General features: G+C 43.9%; 2 protein-coding genes across 4 annotated transcripts in view; one reads left to right on the forward strand and one right to left on the reverse strand.

Annotated features, from left to right (window-relative positions):
• Positions 1-16,244: 16,244 nt before the first annotated feature.
• Positions 16,245-18,159, reverse strand: PIGBOS1 (PIGB opposite strand 1). Of its 3 annotated transcripts, none has more exons than XM_025389675.1 (2): positions 18,034-18,090; positions 16,245-17,006 (listed from the first exon to the last, which is right to left on the reverse strand). In XM_025389675.1, exon 2 carries the CDS (start codon positions 16,930-16,932, stop codon positions 16,774-16,776), a length of 159 nt encoding a protein of 52 aa, XP_025245460.1. In that variant the 5' UTR covers positions 16,933-17,006; positions 18,034-18,090; the 3' UTR covers positions 16,245-16,773. The 3 variants fall into 3 exon arrangements, with proteins under 3 accessions (XP_025245460.1, XP_025245461.1, XP_025245463.1); XM_025389676.1 differs by having other exon boundaries at positions 16,346-17,006; positions 17,896-18,159; XM_025389678.1 differs by having other exon boundaries at positions 16,346-17,006; positions 17,872-18,159.
• Positions 17,922-19,165, forward strand: part of PIGB (phosphatidylinositol glycan anchor biosynthesis class B) — a 39,455-nt gene continuing 38,211 nt past the window's right edge. The window contains exon 1 of the mRNA XM_025389670.1: positions 17,922-18,384. Coding sequence (XP_025245455.1) covers positions 18,249-18,384 — 136 coding nt within the window. The 5' untranslated portion in view covers positions 17,922-18,248. The remainder of the gene's footprint in view (positions 18,385-19,165) is intronic.

Below are 19,165 nucleotides of genomic sequence, written 5' to 3' on the forward strand. Positions count from 1 at the left end.
ATCATTATATTGTGATTATGAAAGAGAGCATCTTTGCATTTAGGAATTAAATATTCAGGAATAAAAGGGCATCCTGCATATGACTCACTCTCAAAGGATTCAGGAAAATTATAATAGGCTTGCGTGTGTGTATCTATAATTACATATACACTGCCATGGGAAGCAAGTCGGGAGTGCAACCAGGGTGTCTGGACCCAGAGAGATCTGTGGTGATAGCTAAGAGATATGGTATTCTGAAAGGAAAGGTAAAAGGGGTGTTTCTTGGCTGGGCCCGGTGTTTCACACCTGTAATTCCAGCACTTTGGGAGGCCGAGGCGGGCGGATCACCCGAGGTCAGGAGTTCGAGACCAGCCTGACCAACATAGAGAAACCCCGTCTCTACTAAAAATAGAAAATTATCCAGGTATGGTGGTGCATGCCTGTAATCCCAGCTACTCAGGAGGCTGAGGCAGGAGAATCACTTGAACCCGGGAGGTGGAGGTTGCAGTGAGCCGAGAATGTGCCATTGCACTCCAGCCTGGGCAACAAGAGAGAAACTCTGTTTCAAAAAAGAAATGGGGTGGTGCTTCTTGACTTACATATATTTTTTTAAAAGGCAGGGGGCAAGGGCGAGATGCGTAGGGAATCAAGAACTACTGGATAGAAGGCTGATGTCAGTCTCTACCATGCAAATCATGGTCCCTCACCAGTTTACTGATCTAAATCATTTCATAGACTTCATAGATGTAGAGCCCAATGATTTAAATAGCCGTATCCACCCCTGGGAAAGGACTCTTCAATGCCATAAAAATATGCAATGATCATTCTCTTGCTCCTTTTCTCAAGAGATCCAAAGCCATTAACCAGACAAATGTGCACTGGGGAAAGAAAAATACTCAGACTTTGATGGCCACTGGATACAGGCCTTAAGTGGACGCTGGTATAAGCAGACTAGAAAATGCCACCATGACCTTTCAGTTAAGAGTGGGAGTTCATGGAGGTTAAAGGATGAATGCAGCTTTGGACCAAACTAATCTAATAGGACCCACTTTGCAGGATTTTTTTCTCCCGGTCTTTAAGTGGGACAGATATAAACTCAGTAGTTGGCATGTGAGAGACCTCACACCGACCTTGTTGTAAAAGCCTTTATGATAGAAAGTGCTAACTGAAAGCCCCCGAATCTGCCTTACCTGGCTAAGACAGTAAATTAGAAGCAATTCATAGGCCAGGCGTGGTGGCTCACACCTGTAATTCCAGCACTTTGGGAGACTGAGGCTGGAGGATAGCTTGAGCCCCGGAGTTTCAAAGCAGCCTGGGCAACATAGTGAGACCCCATCTCTATAAAAAAGTTTTAAAAACTAGCTGGACATGGTGGCACATGCTTATAATCCCAGTTACTTGGGAGGTTGAGACTGGTGGATCAATTGAGTCTGAGGTCAAATCTGCAATGAGCTGTGATTGTGCCACTGCACTCCAGCCTGGGGAACAGAGAAAGAAAGGAAAATAAAGAGAGAAAGAAAAAAAGAGAGGAAGAGAGAAAGAAAGAAAGAAAAGGAGAGAGAGAGAAGGGGAGGTGAGCAGAGGGGAGGGAAGGATTGTAGACATTAATGTAACCTTCAAAGATTTGAAGATCTAGAGATAGGGGACTCTATATCCCCATTCAATTCCCTCCGCTCCCTGTAAAAACCAGATAGAAAACGTCTGGAGATGGATGGTGGTGATAATTGCACAACAGTGTGAAAGTACTTAATGTTACTGAACCGTATACTTTAAAACAGTAAATTTTAAGTATATTTTACGACAATTTAAAAAATAGATGGATTGTAGAGTACCACAAGAGCAAAAAACACTGAACTGCCTTAACTGCAGTTGCTAGTTTGAATGCAGTATCTTATTTTAATGACAGCTTTGAGATATAACTCACACACAATAAAGTTCACCCCTTAAAAGTGTACAATTCAGCGGTTTGCATGCAGTATCTTCATGACAGCTTTGAGATATAATGCACATACAATAAAGTTCACCCTTTAAAAGTGTACGATTTGGTGGTTTTTAATATATTCACAAAGTTATACATTGATCACCACTATCTACTTTCAGAAAGTTTTCATCATCCTAAAAATCTTTTTTTTTTTTGAGATGGCGTCTCACTGTTTCCCAGGCTGGAGTGCAGCGGCACGATCTCGGCTCACTGCATCCTCCAGCCCCCTGGGTTCAAGCAATTCTCCTTCCTCAAACTCTTTAGTAGCTGGGACTACAGGCGTGTGCCAACACACCTGGCTAATTTTTGTATTTTTAGTAGAGACAGGGTTTCACCGTGTTGGCCAGGCTGGTCTCAAACTCCTGACCTCATGTGATCTGCCCACCTCGGCCTCCCAAAGTGCTGGGATTACAGACATGAGCCACCATGCCCAGTTCATCACCCTAAAAATAATCTCCACGGCCGGGCACAGTGGCCTAGCCAATATGGTGAACCCCTGTCTCTACCAAAAATACAAAAATTAGCTGAGTGTGGTAGTTTGTGCCTGTGATCCCAGTTATTCGGGAGGCTAAGGCAGGAGAATCGCTTGAACCTGGGAGGCAAAGTTTGCAGTGAATCGAGATCACACCACTGCACTCCAGCCTGGGTGACAGAGCCAGACTCTGTCTCAAAAAAAAAAAAAAAAAAACATCTCCACTAGTAATGATTCTCCATCCCCCCTTCAATCAACCCCTATCAGCCACTAATTTACTTTCTGTCTCTAGACATTTACCTGTTCTAGACATGTCATACAAATGAAAACATACCAATAGGTGCCATCTTGTGCATGGCTTATTTCATAATGTATTCTAATTTTTTCTATGTTATAACACATACTTTTTCTCATTTTGGCTGAATAATATTCCTTTATACGGATATACCACTTATTTATCCATTCATCAGTTAATGGACGCTTGGGTTGTTTCCATTTTTTGGCTATTATGAATAATGCAATGAACACTCATTTACTAGCTTTAGTGTGAACATATATTTTCTGTTTTGCCTGTTTTTTTGTTTGTTTGTTTTTGCAGTTGCAAGATTTAATAGAGTGAAAACAGAGCTCCCATACAAAGGGAAGGGACCCAAAGAGGATAGCCATTGCCAGCTCGAATGCCTGGGTTTATATCCTGATCATTGTCCCTCCCACTGTGCTCTCAGGCGATAGATAATTGGCTATTTGTTTTCCTCCTGTTTTTGCCTAATTAGCATTTTAGTGAGCTCTTTTTACTACCTGATTGGTCTGGTGTGAGCTAAGTTGGAAGCCCCATGCTTAAAGGTAGATGTGGTCACCTTCCCAGCTAGGCTTAGGGATTCTTAGTCGGCCTAGGAAATCCAGCTAGTCCTGTCTCAGTTCCCCTCTCAACAGGAAAACCCAAGTGCTGCTGGGGAGGTTGGCTGACGACCGCTCTAACTGCTTCCTGCCGAATTGGAGCATAGTAGGGGTTGTGCAGTTGAGATTTCCTCAGTAGGGGTGACTCTGACGTCATTAACATCGGAGCATGGGCTAGCAGGCCGGTCCAGGGGTCCGCAGTAGATCTTAGTCATGGACTGCATCTGGGTATCCATTTGAAGAACCATTTGTAGCTTTACAGCTTCGATTCTGGAAGAGAAGAACTGAACAAGAAGGTTAAAGATACAGGGTCCAAAGAGGAGAAACAATATTATAGCCGCTAGAGGTCCTAAGAAGGGGAGAATCCAGGGTATCCATTGGCTGAGGAGGCCCCAGGGTCTGGTGTTTTAAAGCTCCTCTGCTCTACGTTGTATTCAGTCTTGAATCTCTTTAACTTTCTTGGTGACAATTCTGGATTGATTAACGTAATAACAGCATTCTTCCCTTAAAAACAAACAGGTTCCCACTCTTTCGGCAGTTAGTAAAGTCTAAAGCTCTTCGATTTTGAAGGACTACTGCTGCAAGGGAATCAAGTTGATCTTGCAAGGTGACCAGGGAGTTGGCGACCCGTTCCATGTCACCATTTAGTTCTTGAGATAGTTTGTAGTAGAACTGAGCAGAGGTTGTGATACCGCCAATGCCAGTACCTAGTCCGCCTAGCACTCCTGCTCTGATAACAAAAGGAAGAATGGGTACTCTTTTGTTGCAGGGCTCAGGTATGACATAATTGTATAAATCTTGTTCAGTGTAGATAGTCATGGGGGCACTAAGAATGAGAGGAAGCACATAAATTCTGAAGAGCCATTCAAACAATGATAGGCTGAGGTACCACAGACAAAAAATATTCCTGAGGGTAGGCAGACTATTCGTGTGGGAGGAGTTACCCACCTGATGCATTGGGAGTTGGTTGTGTCTATAGTATTGCTAAATTTTACACAGGTGAGGTTTGAGGTATGGGTTATTTCCAGATTGGAAACAAGAGGTCCTACTAAAACGGAAGTGGAGTTTATTTCTGTGCTGAAGTTGTTCCATTGTTCAGGTACAGGGATTGAAATGTATGGCCTGAAGTGCAGGGGGAGGCACATCCAACAGTTAGTAGGGTTTTGGGCTGAGACCTCATGAAGCCCAGTGAGGGTGGTATTAAATAGGCTTATCAGGCGAGTATGGGTACGGAGGGTTTCATGTAGTTTTGAGAGATCTAGTCCTTTGTAGGGGCTAGGCATGCTATGTACCCAGGTCAGTTGGGAGATTACTTCCTTTACGTGTGTTCTTTCTTGCCTGATCTTGAACTCCACCCCCCTCAGACATACCGGTATGGGTGAAGTAAGTCCAACAGACAGTGGCTCCAAGTCCTCCAGGACAACTAGGATTAATCATTTTCCCTGTCCAATAATGAGTATTTGCATGCATGCAAAGAGTGGCAGAGTTACAGCAGTTGCAGGGCATATGGGTGTGGGCGGTGAAGGTGAGGTTTCCCTTAGATAAACTCCTATACGATGGGGCATCAATATTTCCGGGAAACCACATTCTCCATAGAAACTCTTGGTAAGGGGAGCTACTGGTCATACAGCGGCATGGGGGGGGGTGGTGCAGTGAGAGTGAAAGGGGGTAAGAGAACAGTAAAGAGAAAAATATAAGGGAGGGCCATGGGGATTTGCGATTTTAGTTACTTTCCTCATGCTTGTTGCTTGAAGAGCAGGCGCAGATCCTCTAAAGGTTCACAGGAATAGCTAGTGTTGTCTCCTGGATTTTCAGGTTCCTTTGGCAGTATCCAGGGTTTGACTCAAGTGTGACGTATCCAAGACTCCACTCCAACCAGTTTAACCGCAGTTGGGGTAGATAAAATGACTGGGTACGGTCCTTCCCAGGATGTATCTAGGGATGGGGAATTAGAGGGAGGGGACTTGACTAATACCATGTCACCAGGGTGGAATAATTCTTTTCCCTCCTCTTGGGGACAGGCTCCTTGTAATGTTTTAAGAACTTGATATTTGGCTAAGGAGGTGATGTCTGCAACTAAGTTGGCCGTCTCTCGGTCAAGCACAAAGTCATCGGTTAGGAAGGGCCGTCCACACAGCATTTCGTATGGACTAAGTCCTGCTTTTTGGGGAGAGTTTTGGATTCTTAGTAAGGCTATAAGCAACAGAGCAGGCCATGCAAGGTGGATTTCCTGGGTTAGCTTTTTTTAGATGTCGTTTGAGTGTTTCATTCATCTTCTCAACCTTCCCTGAGGATTGTGACCTCCAGGCGCAGTGTAAGTGATATTGTATACCTAACGCCTGGGATACTCCCTGGGTTACTGTAGCCTTGAAAGCGGAACCATTGCCACTCCATAAGCCTCGGGGAAGTCCAAATCTGGGAATTATTTCATGAACTAGTGCCTTTATTACCTCTTGGGACTTTTCTGTCCTACAGGGGAAGGCCTCTGCCCAACCAGTGAAAGTATCTACCCAGACTAGTAGATACTGAAATCCCTGAGATTTGGGCATGTGGGTAAAATCTAGTTGCCAGTCTTCTCCTGGGTAATGACCTATTCGTTGTTCTCCTGAAGGAGCTTGGCGATAAGGCGGGGGATTATTTCTTTGGCACACTTCACCGGCCCTGACTATCTGCTTAATAGTTTTGAAAAGGCCTGGTCCAGTAAATAATGATTTGGCCACCTGATGGGTGCTATTGATGCCTAAGTGAAAGGTTTGGTGAAGAGTTTTAAGTAATTTCCATTGGTTAGCTGCAGGTAAAAGTATTTTTCCTTCTTTGGTGGCTAGCCATCCTGAGGGGAGGAAACTATGTCCTCGTGAGCTTCCCCATTCTATTTCTTCTACTGAGTACTGGGGCTTGGTTTCCCAGAGAGGATTACCCCGTACTAGGGGTCCTTCTATAAGTATTTCTAATGGTCCTTCTGTAAGCATTTCTAATGGAGGGTCCTGCCTTGCGGCTCTTTTGGCTTCAATATCCGCTTGGCAGTTCCCTTCTATTTCCCTTTCCTTTCTTTTTTGATGACCCAGCAGTGTAAGACTGCCACCTCTTTAGGTTTCTGGACAGCCAATAATAATCCCCTAATGGCTTCCTGATGTTTGACAGGTGTTCCCTCGGAAGTTAGGAATTCCCTTTCTCTCCATATTGCCTCATGGGCATGGGGGTAAGCGTACTTATGTACACTTACCTAGTCTGTATATATATTTATTTACCCTTTTTCCTTCTCCTAATTCTAGTGCCCCAGTGAGGGCTATTAGTTCTGCCAGCTGAGCACTAGTTCTTGGAGTGAGGGGATTACTTTCAAGTATTCCATTATCACTGACCACTGCATACCCTACTTTTCAAAGTCCTTTTTCTACAAAGGAACTTACATCAATATACAAATTGAGGACGGGATTGGTCAAGGGAACCTCTAAAAGGTCCCCCTCAAGCGGCGTAGGTTTGAGCAATTACTTGTTAACAATTATGTTCTATCTTTTCTTCACTGTCTGGAAGAAATGTGGCTGGGTTGTGTCACAGCACTGGCCCTTCAAGTAATAGAGCCTGATATTTAAGTAAACAACTGTCTGACAGCCACAAGTCTCCTTTAGCAGTGAGTATACCGGTCACATCATGAGATGTCCACACAGTAAGATCTCTTCCTCGTATCATTTTAACTGCTTCAGATACTAAGACTGCCACTGCCGCCACTACCTGTAAACAATGAGGTCAACCCTTTGCCACTACATCAGTTTCCTTATTCAGGTATGCCACGGGTTGCAAGCTCATCCCTTGGACCTGTGTAAGGACTCCTAGAGCTATTCCTGTTTTTTCTGTGACATATAAAGAAAAGTGTTGCCCCATTGGCAAGCTTAACACTGGGGCTTGGGTTAGGGCCTTCTTTAGGACCTGGAAAGCCGCTTCTGCTTCAGGTGTCCATCTTACTAGATGGGTATTGGCTTTCTGAGTTTCCTTAGTGTATATAATGGTCTGGCTATTTTGCTGTACCTGGGAATCCATATTCAGCAGAAGCCTGTTATGCCAAGGAACCCTCTTAGTTGCTTTAGGGTTTTGGGATGAAGATAAGCCAGTACAGGCTGGATACGTTCCTCACTGAGGGCCCTAGTGCCTTTGGATAATTTTAGCCCTAAGTATTTAACATGCTGTGAGCAGAGCTGAGCCTTTGGTTTGGAAACCTTGTAGCCACAGGTGGCGAGGAAATTTAAGAGCCCTTGGGCGGCTTGATGGCACAAGGTTTCTGAACGGGTGGCTAAAAGTAAATCATCCATGTACCGAAGGACAAGAGTGTCCAGGTATGAGAACTGGCTCAAGTCTTGGGCTAATGTCTGGCCAAATAGATGGGGGCTAACCCTGAACCCTTGGCGTAAAACAGTCCAGGTGAGTTGAGACGTTGGGTTCAAAGGATCTTCAAAGGCAAACAAGAATTGAGAGTCAGATGTAAAGGGATGCAGAAAAAGGCATCCTTAAGGTCCAGGACTGGAAACCACTCTGCTTCCTCTGGTATTTGGGAAAGCAGAGTATAAGGGTTAGGTACAGCTGGGTATAGAGGGACGATGGCCTCATTGATAATCCTGAGATCTTGCACTAACCTCCACTGTCTGTTGGGTTTCTGTACTCCTAAAATTGGAGTACTGCAGGGGTTATTGCATGGTTTTACTAGGACTTGGGCTTTTAGGTCCTTAACAATTTTTTGGAGTCCTTGTTGGGCCTTGGGTCTAAGGGGTTACTTCCTTTGGTAGGAAAAGGAGGCGGAATCCTTTAGTTTAACTTGAACAGGATGGGCATTCTTTGCTCGTCCATATTGTCCTTCTGTTGCCCAGACTTCAAGCAGGGGACAACAAACGGGTGTTCCTTCTCCTATGTTCAGGTGTATAATGGCCACTGCTTTTGCTAGAATGTCTCTCCCTAACAAGGGAGTGGGGCTTTCAGGCATAATTAGAAAAGTATGTGAAAAGAATAAAGTTCCCCAGTCACAACTTAGTGCCTGGGAGAAGTATCTAGTGACTGGCTGTCCTAGGACCCCTCGGATAGTGACAGATCTGGAGGACAGTTGTCTGGGACAGGACAATAAGACTGAGAAGACTGTGCCAGTGTCCAGGAGACAGTTAACCTCCTGGCCCTCAATGGTCAAGCATACCTGGGGCTCTGTGAGGGTGATGGCACAGGCTGGCACTTGCTCCGGGCACCCTCAGTCCTGCTGCTGGATCATCTGGTTAATGATTTCTGACTCAGAGGACCTTCATCCCCTGGGGCAGTGAGCCTTCCAGTGATTCCCTTGACATAAGGGTATGGACGAGGGGGCAGCTTATTTCTACTTGGACAATCTTTTTTTAAGTGTCCTTGCAGACCACACTGGAAGCAAGCCCTATTAGGCATTCGATTTGCCCAGCTTTTCCCTTTTCCAGAGCCTCCAAAGTCCGCTTGCCTGAGGGCCATGACTAAAGTGGTGACCTTTTTTTTTAATCCCATTTGTCCCATTCCACCTGCTCCTCCTGTCTCTATTATAAAAAACTGAGGTTGCCAATTTCAATAGGTTTTCTAAGTTTTGCTCCGGGCCTAAGGCGACTTTTGAAGTTTTTTCTAATGTCTGCAGCTGACTGAGTGATAAACCTATCCTTTAAGATTAGTTGACTTTCAATAGAGTCAGGTGACAGAGAGGTATGCTTCCTCAATGCCTCCCTTAGTCTCTCCAGAAATGCGGTAGAAAACCTCTCCAGAAAACCTTTCCCTGTGTTATAGTGGACATCACTGAATAATTCATAGGCTTCTTCCTAGTTTTCCTGAGTCCTAGCACGCAAGCTAGCAAATGTCTGTGGCACCAATCTCCATGTTCTGAGGCCGTGTCCCAGTGAGGGTCTACACTGGGAACTGCCTGCTGGCCTGTGGGGAATCGTTCTCTTTCCTCTGTTGTCATCCTGTCATTGACCTGACTGAGATACCAGAGATCGCCAAACTCTCGGGCTGCAGTTATGGCGGCACTTCTCTCATTTGGGGTTAGTGTCTGATTTAGCAGTAACATTATATCTCTCCATGTCAGATCAAAGGATTGTCCTAACCCTTGTAAAACATCAATATAGCCATCAGGGTGATCTGCGAATTTACCTAGGTCTATTTCAATTTGCTTTCAGTCTGAGAGAGAAAAAGGTGCATGCACTCTGGATGGGCCGATTTCTCCTCCTCCCACTGCTTGGAGGGGGGCATAATCGGGGAATACTGGCACTCTCTGGTTCACTGTTTACCCCTTTGTCTATCTCCTTTTGGACAGTTTGGGTTGAAGGGGGGTCCTTATTAGTTGGGGAAGGAGTCGGGGGACCCTGGGGCAGGGAGATAGATTCTGAAGGCTTCCTGTAGGGCATAAACCACACTTTTTACATAATTGCGAGTTGTCTCTTAATGAAAATAAAGTTTGTACATGTGGCACTTCACTCCATTTGCCTTCTTTTCTACAAAAGAGGTCTAGCTGTAAGATGGTGTCATAATGTATACTTCCCTCAGGAGGCCAGGTTTCTCCCCCTTTAAGAGGATATTGTGGCCAGGTGGTACTGCAGAAGAATGTAAGTCGTTTCTTTCTTAAGTGTCTGAGAGTCAAACTGGTCCCAATTCTCCAGAATACATCTTAGGGGCATTTTTGCTTTGGCGGGAACGTTTCCCATCACTTTGGAGGTCCCTTCGTGGTCGCCAAATGTTACCCGGGGTCCTTACTCCCAGAGCTCCCAAGATGGTGGCCGGCCGCTTCTAAGATGGTGGCAAGCCTCATGTTCTCTGACCTGGGGTTCTTGGCTTCACGGATTCCAAGGAATGGAATCTTGGGCCATGCAGTGAGTGTTATAGCTCTATTAGAAGCCATGGAATCCGGAAGAGAACCGTGGAACCCAGTGACTAGTGTTTAGCTCAATTAGGACGAACCCAGGCACTTAGCCGTGCAGGAATAATGGCAAGCCTTTAGCCTGATTGGGAGTGGCAATCGGCGCCTCACTGGATCAGGAGCACAGCGGACACCCTGCCGGATCCGAAGGGATGGAAGTCAGCGGCAGGTCTGCAACGGCAGTAAACAACAGGGGTGGACGGCGAGCCAAAGCTCAGCTCCAGCCGTAACAAACATGGACCAGAAGAATTCAGTTCCAAGATGTAACAGAGTGAAAACAGGGCTCCCATGCAAAGGGAGGGGACCCAAAGTGGGTAGCCCTGAACATATATTTTCAATTATCTTGGGCATATGCCTGTAAGGGGAATTGCTAGGCCATATAGTAACTCTACATTTAACCATCTGAAGAACTGCCAAACTTTCCTAAAGTGACTGCACCTTTTAACTTTCCCACCAGTAGTGTATGAAGGTTCCAATTGTTCCACATCCTCACCAGCACTTGTCATTTTCCATCTTTTTGATTGCAGTCATCCTAGTGAACATGAAATGGTAACTCAGTGTGGTTTTGATTTCAATGAATGCAGTATCTTCACTGGAAGAAAAAAAAACTCAGCCTCTGGCACTCGGTATATAACAACTAAAATGGCATCCTTTTCAAAAGGAGGATCAAAAGCAGTTTACTTTAACTTGATGTGTTAGGATTATTCCTTGAATGTAGTAACATTATATATTCCTGTCACGTGACATGACTTTGCATCCTATGAGAAGAGTCCACGTTCCTTGCCTTGATGACTTTAGGCTTGAGCGTGCGACATGCTGTAAGCCAAAATATGAGCAGATGAGATAATTTGCCACAATTGAGCAGAAACTTACAACTACTCTCAATCTCTCTCTCTCCTACACCCTGTCATAGCCCTGACAGAGGCTGCTCCTTGAGCCTCGGTCCCAGAATGAGAAGACACAAAGAACAGAATTCCAGTCTAGAGCCAAGCAAAGCCAAACCTGTTACCCAGCAGACACTTGGCATTTAAATTAAAATTTTTATAACTACTTTTAAGTGCATAGGAAAAAATCTTGCCAAGCACAGTGACTGGCACCTAGAATCCTAGTGCTTTGGGAGGCCAAGGCAAGAAGATTGCTTGAGTCCAGGAGATTGAGACCGGACTAGGCAACAGAGTGAGACCCCCTTTCTACAAAGATTTGTTTTAAGTGGGCCAGACGTAGTTCTGCACAACTGTAGTCCTAGCTACTGTAGAAGATGAGACGGGAGGAATCACTTGAGCCCCGGAGTTCAAGGTTATAGCGAGCAATGATGATACTACACTCAAGCCTGGGTGACAGAGCGAGACGCTATCTCTTTAAAAACAAAAAACAAAAAGAAAACCTCAAAAGTTCACCCTAAATTGTTAAAGGTACTGAATAAATCAATTTATACATCAATCATTTTCACTCTTCACTTTGTTAACTTTGTATTATTAGAATGCTTTAAGGAACATATACTACTTTTGTAATTTCTTCACTTTCTTTTTTTAAAAATTACCTATGCTAGGCCAGGCGCAGTGGCTCATGCTTGTAATCCCAGCACTTTGGGAGGCCAAGGTGGGTGGATCATTTCGGATCAGGAGTTCAAGACCAGCCTGGCCAATAGGGTGAAACCCAATCTCTACTAAAAATACAAAAATTAGCTGGGTGTGGTGGCAGGTGCCTGTAATCCCAGCTGCTCAGGAGGCTGAGGCAGGAGAATCGCTTAAACCTGGGTGGGGCAGGTTGCAGGGAGCCAAGATCACGCCATTGCACTCCAGCCTGAGCATCACAGCGAGACTCCATCCCAAAAAAAAAAAAAAAAATTACCTATGCTGGTCTCCACTTAACATAGCTGAGATTAACTTATAATGAATTTTAGAAATTCTTAAATCTTAAGATTAAAAGTAAATTCTTGGCCGGGTACGGTGGCTCAAGCCTGTAATCCCAGCACTTTGGGAGGCCGAGACGGGCAGATCACGAGGTCAGGAGATCGAGACCATCCTGGCTAACACGATGAAACCCCATCTCTACTAAAAAAATACAAAAAACTAGCCGGGCGAGGTGGCGGGCGCCTGTAGTCCCAGCTACTCCGGAGGCTGAGGCAGGAGAATGGCATAAACCCGGGAGGCAGAACTTGCAGTGAGCCAAGATCTGGCCACTGCACTCCAGCATGGGCAACACAGTGAGACTCTGTCTCAAAAAAAAAAAAAAAAAAAAAGTAAATTCTTACACATCTTAAGAAAAAGAACATCAATAATAATAAAAACATGTTCATTTAGATAAAGAACTTTGTATATATGTGATTACATTTATAGATCTCATTGAAACTACAAGCTTAATAGAAGCATTCCCTTTGAAAACCGGCACAAGGTTGCCCTCTCTCACCACTCATATTCAACATAGTAATGGGAAGTACTCGCCAGGGCAATCAGACGAGAAGGAAATAAAGGGTATTCAAATAGGAAGAGAGGAAGTCAAATTGTCCTGTTTGCAGATGACATGATTGTGTATTTAGAAAACCCCATTGTCTCAGCCCAAAAACTCCTTAAGCTGATAAGCAACTTCAGCAAAGTCTCAGGATACAAAATTAATGTGCAAAACAAGCATTCCTATACACCAATAATAGACAAACAGAGAGCCAAATCATGAGGGAACTCCCATTCACAATTGCTACAAAGAAATTAAAATACCTAGGAATACAACTCACAAGGGACACGAAGGACCTCTTCAAGGAGAACTGCAAACCACTGCTCAAGGAAATAAGAGAGGACACAAATGGAAAAATATTCCATGCTCTTGGATAGGAAGAATCAATATCATGAAAATGGCCATACAACCCAAAGTAATTTATAGATTCATTGCTATTACCATCAAGCTACCATTGACTTTCTTCACAGAATTAGAAAAACTACTTCAAATTTCGTATGGAACCAAAAAAGAACCCACATAGCCAAGACAATCCTAAGGAAAAAGAACAAAGCTGGAGGCATCAAGCTACCTGACTTCAAACTATACAAAAATGCTACGGTAACCAAAACGCCATGGTACTGGTACCAAAACAGATATATAGACCAATGGAACAGAACAGAGACCTCAGAAATAACACCACACATCTACAACCATCTGATCTTCAACAAACCTGACAAAAACAAGCAACGGGGAAAGGATTCCCTATTTAATAAATGGTGCTGGGAAAACTGGCTAGCCATATTGAGAAAACAGAAACTGGACCCCTTCCTTACACCTTATATAAAAATTAACTCAAGATGGACTAATGACTTCAATTGAAAACCTAAAACTGAGAGAAGAGAGACAGACCCTCTCATATTGTTTTATATTGTTTCATACTCAGAAAAGGGGGAAAAAAAGGCAAAACAAAAGGCAGGTAGCCCGGGGCCTAGGAACCAGACCTGAAACCAAGCCTGGGCCTGCCTGACCTAAGCCTGGTAGTTAAAATTCCACCCCTGACCTAGCAACTGATGTTATCTATATATTCCAGACATTGGATGGAAGGACATTTTCTGTTTCACTCTCACCACCAGTTCTTGCAGCCCCTGTCACATACCCCCTGGCTTGTTCAATCGATCACGACCCTCTCATGCGGACCCCCTTAGAGTTGTGAGCCCTTAAAAGGGACAGAAGTTGGGCACCTGACAAGCTCAGATTTTAAGACGCTAGTCTGCCAACGTTTCCAGCTGATAAAAGCCACTCCCTTCACTATCTCGGTGTGTGAGAGGTTTTGTCTGCGGCTCATCCTGCTACAAAACCATAAAATCTCTAGAAGAAAACCTAGGCAATACCATTCAGCACATAGGCACGGGCAAAGACTTCATGACTAGGTCACCAAAAAGCAATTCCAACAAAAGCCAAAATCGACAAATGGGATCTAATTAAAGAGCTTCTGCACAGCAAAAGAAACGATATATCAACAGAGTGAACAGGCAACCTACAAAATGGGAGAAAATTTTTGCAACGTATCCATCTGACAAAGGGCTAATCTCCGGAATCTATAAGGAACTTAAACAAATTTACAAGAAAAAACCAAACAACCCCATCAAAAAGTGGTGAAGGATATGAATAGACACTTCTTAAAAGAAGATATTTACGCAGCCAACAAACATATGAAAAAATGCTCATCATCACTTGTCATTAGAAAAACGTAAATCAAAACTACAATGTGATACTATCTCATGCCAATTAGAATGGTGCTCATTAAAAAGTCAGGAAACAACAGATCCTGGCAACGCTGTGGAGAAACAGGAACGCTTTTATACTGTTGGTGGGAGTGTAAATTAATTCAACCATTATGGAAGACAGTGTGGCGATTCCTCAAGGATCTAGAACCAGAAATGCCATTTGACCCAGCAATCCCATTACTGGGTATATACCCAAAGGATTATAAATCATTCTACTATAGACACATCCTCGGCTGGGCACAGTGACTAACACCTGTAATCCCAGCACTTTGGGAGGCTGAGGGGGGTGGATCACGAGGTCAGGAGATCGAGACCATCCTGGCTAACATGGTGAAACCCCGTCTCTACTAAAAATACAAAAAAAAAAAAAAGTTAGCCAGGCATGGTGGCAGGTGCCTGTAGTCCCAGCTACTCGGAAGGCTGAGGCAGGAGAATGGTGTGAACCCAGGAGGCGGGCCTTGCAGTGAGCCGAGACTGTGCCACTGCACTCTAGCCTGGGCAACAGAGCAAGACTCCATCTAAAAAAAAAAAAGACACCTGCACACATATGTTTATTGCAGCACTGTTCAAAATAGCAAAGACTTGGAACCAACCCAAATGTACATCAGTGATAGACTGGATAAAGAAAATATGAGACATATATACCACGGAATACTATGCAGTCATAAAAAATTAGTTCGGCTGGGTGTAGTGGCTCATGCCTGTAATTCCAGCACTTTAGAAGGCCAAGGCGGGCAGATCACGAGGTCAAGAGATTGAAACCATCCTGGCCAAAATGGCGAAACCCTGTCTCTACTAAAAATACAAAAATTAGCTGGGCGTGGTGGTGCACTCCCATAGTCCCAGCTACTCAGGAGGCTGAGGCAGTAGAATTGCTTGAACTTCGGAGGTGGAGGTTGCAGTGAGCCAAGATCGCACCATTGCACTCCAGCCTGGGCGACAGAGCCAGACTCCATCTCCAAAAAAAAAAAAGAAAAAAAAAATGAGTTGATGTGCTTTGTAGGGACATGGATGAAGCTGAAAGCCATCATTCTCAGCAAACTAACATAGGAACAGAAAACCAAACACCACATGTTCTCACTCATAAGTGGAAGTTGAACAACAAGAACACATGGACACAGGGAGGGGAACATCACACATCAGGGCCTGTCTGGGGGTGGGGGACAAGAGGAGGGAGAACATTAGAACAAATACCTAATGCATGTGGGGCTTAAAACCTAGATGACGGGTTGACAGGTGCAGCAAACCACCATGGCACATGTATATCTACGTAACAAACCTGTACGTTCAGCACATGTATCCCAGAACTTAAATTAAAAAAAAAAAAAAAGAAAATACAAACTTAAGATTAGGTTAAAAAGTAATACCAATTCTTAGCAACTTCAAAAAACTTTTTAACTATATGAATAACAGCTTCATAACAAACTATTCCCTTAACACCATTATTAATGCAAATTTGCTTAGTGGATTAAACAAACATCTGTGTCACACCTGCCATCCTCTCAAACAGCATCTACCTTCTCTAAAACCCCAATTTGATCTAAGCCATCCCAATTCTCAACTACTCCTCCACACCGCCTGAGATGAAAAACGGCTAGGATTGAATGACTGCCGAAATATATTAAACCAATCTAATTGCAGGGTAACTGCAGGGCTTTCTGTCTGAGGTAGTTTAACTTGGTTCACATATCTACAAATACTATTGTAAACACCCTCCCCAATTATTTTATACACACTGAAGCTGGCACCCCATGATATTACATATGCTAAATTCCTAGAAAAACAAACCTCAAGTAGAAAATATTTCTAAAACATTCACTTTTGTTTAAAAGGAAATTACTTTTCTGTCCTGGTAAAAAGACATAAAATGACAAAAATACAGTAAACATTAAGTGTTAGGTTAAAAAATCATTATCCATGATTTATTTTTAAATACATCTATGTTTTTGCTAAAGTTAAAATAATTACAATGGAACTTTAAGCAATTATTACGGTTCAACTTCATGAAGTATTTGTTTTCTTTTTGTTGAGATGGAGTCTCGCTCAGTCGCCCAGGCTGGAGTGCAGCAGCGTGATCTCAACTCAGTGCCACCTCTGTCTCCCAGGTTCAAGTGATTCTCCTGCCTCAGCCTCCCGAGTAGCTGGGATTACAGGTGCACACTACCAAGCCCGGCTGATTTTTGTATTTTTAGTAGAGACAGGGTTTCACCATGTTGGTCAGGCAGGTCTCGAACTCCTGACCTCATGATCCACCCGCCTCGACCTCCCAAAGTGCTGGGATTACAGGAGTGAGCCACCACGCCTGGCCTAACTCAATGTAGTATTAACTTTTCTTCTCTTCTGATTCTTGTACCAACTGCACCTTTAATTCCTTCTGATCTTTGGCATACTGTTCAAATACTGGTTGAAAAACATATACTCCTCCAGCAATTCCAAGGATAGTGGTAAAAAGCAGGTGTGAAAGTGTCAATCTCCTAAACATTGTTGCAACAAATACAGCACAAGGAAAAGATGGTTTTGGAAGCCACACTCCACATCCAGGAAATCTCTTCAAATCTGTGTACAAAAATGGAAAGCAAAGCCATCACTTAGCACAATGTCCTTTTAAAAGATTTTACGTCACTACTTTGCACTGGAGTGAACAATATTTTTATGTTACTAATTGAAACAAGAATATAAATACATAAAGAGTACAGGAAATGAATTAGGGAAGGGTATAAGACAAAGCTAAAACCTCTTCTATTACATAATGTTCTCAATGGTTTTAAATGCATATATATATATTTTTTTTTTTTTTTTTTTTTTTTATTTTTTGAGACGGAGTCTCCCTCTGTCGCCCAGGCTGTAGTACAGTGGCGCGATCTCGGCTCACTGCAAGCTCTGCCTCCCGGGTTCACGCCATTCTTCTGCCTCAGCCTCCCGAGTACCTGGGACTACAGGCGCCTACCACCACACCCAGCTAATTTTTTGTATTTTTAGTAGAGACAGGGTTTCATCGTGTTAGCCAGGATGGTCTCAATCTCCTGACCTCGTGATCCACTCGCCTTGGCCTCCCAAAGTGCTGGGAATACAGGCGAAAGCCACCGCGCCCGGCCTGGTTTTACTTTTAACTAGAGGACAAAAAACAAAAAGAAACTAACAACAACAACAAAAACAAAAACACAGGAACCACTGAGCATGTTTCCACATCTATACAAGAAGCTAAATCATCCCTACCCTGTCCACCTCGTTCAACGGGCATTTTTTCTGAGAGCAACGAACTTAAAATGTTACACCAGCACGGACGTTTACGATTATCATTACTTTTTTTTTCTTTTTCAGTCAGGATAGCCTCGATCTCCTGACCCCGTGATCCGCCCGCCTCGGCCTCCCAAAGTCCTGGGATTACAGGCGTGAGCCACGGCGCCCGGCCTATCATTACTATTTTTAATAACCACTCAGGCACCCCCGACTGTTCTGCGCCCGCTCCACGTCGCTAAACTCGCTACCGCCTGCTCCCCTCCAGAGATGAGACCGGGCTCCTTCTGGCAGTTTTCGGACCCCCAAGCACAGAGACCGCCAAGCCAAAGGCGAGTAGTAATACCTCGGTTCGGAAACAGCGAAAGAAAACCGCACGCGAGGCACCTCTTGGGGTGGTAGAGACAAAGTTGCCAATTCCCAGTTACTTCCGGGCTTGCGAGCGACGGCTGCTCGCAAAAGCCAAACTTAGTGGATGGACGAGCAGCACGCTCCTGCAGCTTTCTTCCGCCTCAGGAAGGTGGCGGCTGGGGATGAGGAGGCCTTCTAAGCAAGTGCGGAATGGAGCGGGGACGCGAAGATGCCAGCCTCACTTTGCGTGGTCTCCAGAACCGCTCCCACGAGAAGATAAAGCTGCGAAAGAGAAAGTCTACCTTGTACTTCAGCACCCAGGAAAAGAACGCCAGGCGCCGCGGGGGTGAGTGAGGGGGTGCTGTCTGGAGAGCTCCTGCCCCATCTGAAAGGAGCCCCCGTATATTTCACTACCAGCCGGTTGCCCGTTGAGCTCTGTGTTGCCAGATCTTAACGAGTTTTGAAATGCTGGAAACACAGATTTTAATATAAATTCTGATTTCTAAATGTTGGCAACTAAATTCAAATTTTAAAAGAATATTCTGTATTTGGCCGACAGACTGTCCATTTGTGGTCAAGAGCAGGACTTTGGAGACAGCAGACAGATCCGGGTTTGAATCCTGATAAGTAATTTACAGCTTTATTTGGACGAGGCAGTTTAATTTCTGGGCCTCAATTTGCTTGTCTGTAAAATGGGGCTAATAATACCTATCCCATAGTACTGTGTGGAGGATTAAGTGAGATGCATGTAAAGAAATTAACACAGTGCCTGGCATATATAATAGTAAGCATCAATATATTTTAAAATGTACAGAGGACCATTTTATATTGCACATATACAAAGGGTTGCTTCCCAAATTAGTAATTTATTAGCTGTTTTTTATTAGATACACACGTAGTATGACCTAATTAATTAGCCTAAGGCCTTAGTTAACCCACTCTTTAATATTTTAATTAATATTTTAATATTTAATATTATATTATTTAATATTTAATATTTTAAATATTTATATTATTTTAATATTTTAATATTATCTTTATACAATAAGTTGCAAGAAAAGTTGGCTAAGCTAAAAGAGGGACAGTCACCCAGTGATGAGGCTGTGGTCCTTGTATAACCTTCCCTA

This window comes from Theropithecus gelada, chromosome 7a (assembly GCF_003255815.1).
Source record: "Theropithecus gelada isolate Dixy chromosome 7a, Tgel_1.0, whole genome shotgun sequence".
NCBI classification, from domain to species: Eukaryota; Metazoa; Chordata; class Mammalia; order Primates; family Cercopithecidae; genus Theropithecus; species Theropithecus gelada.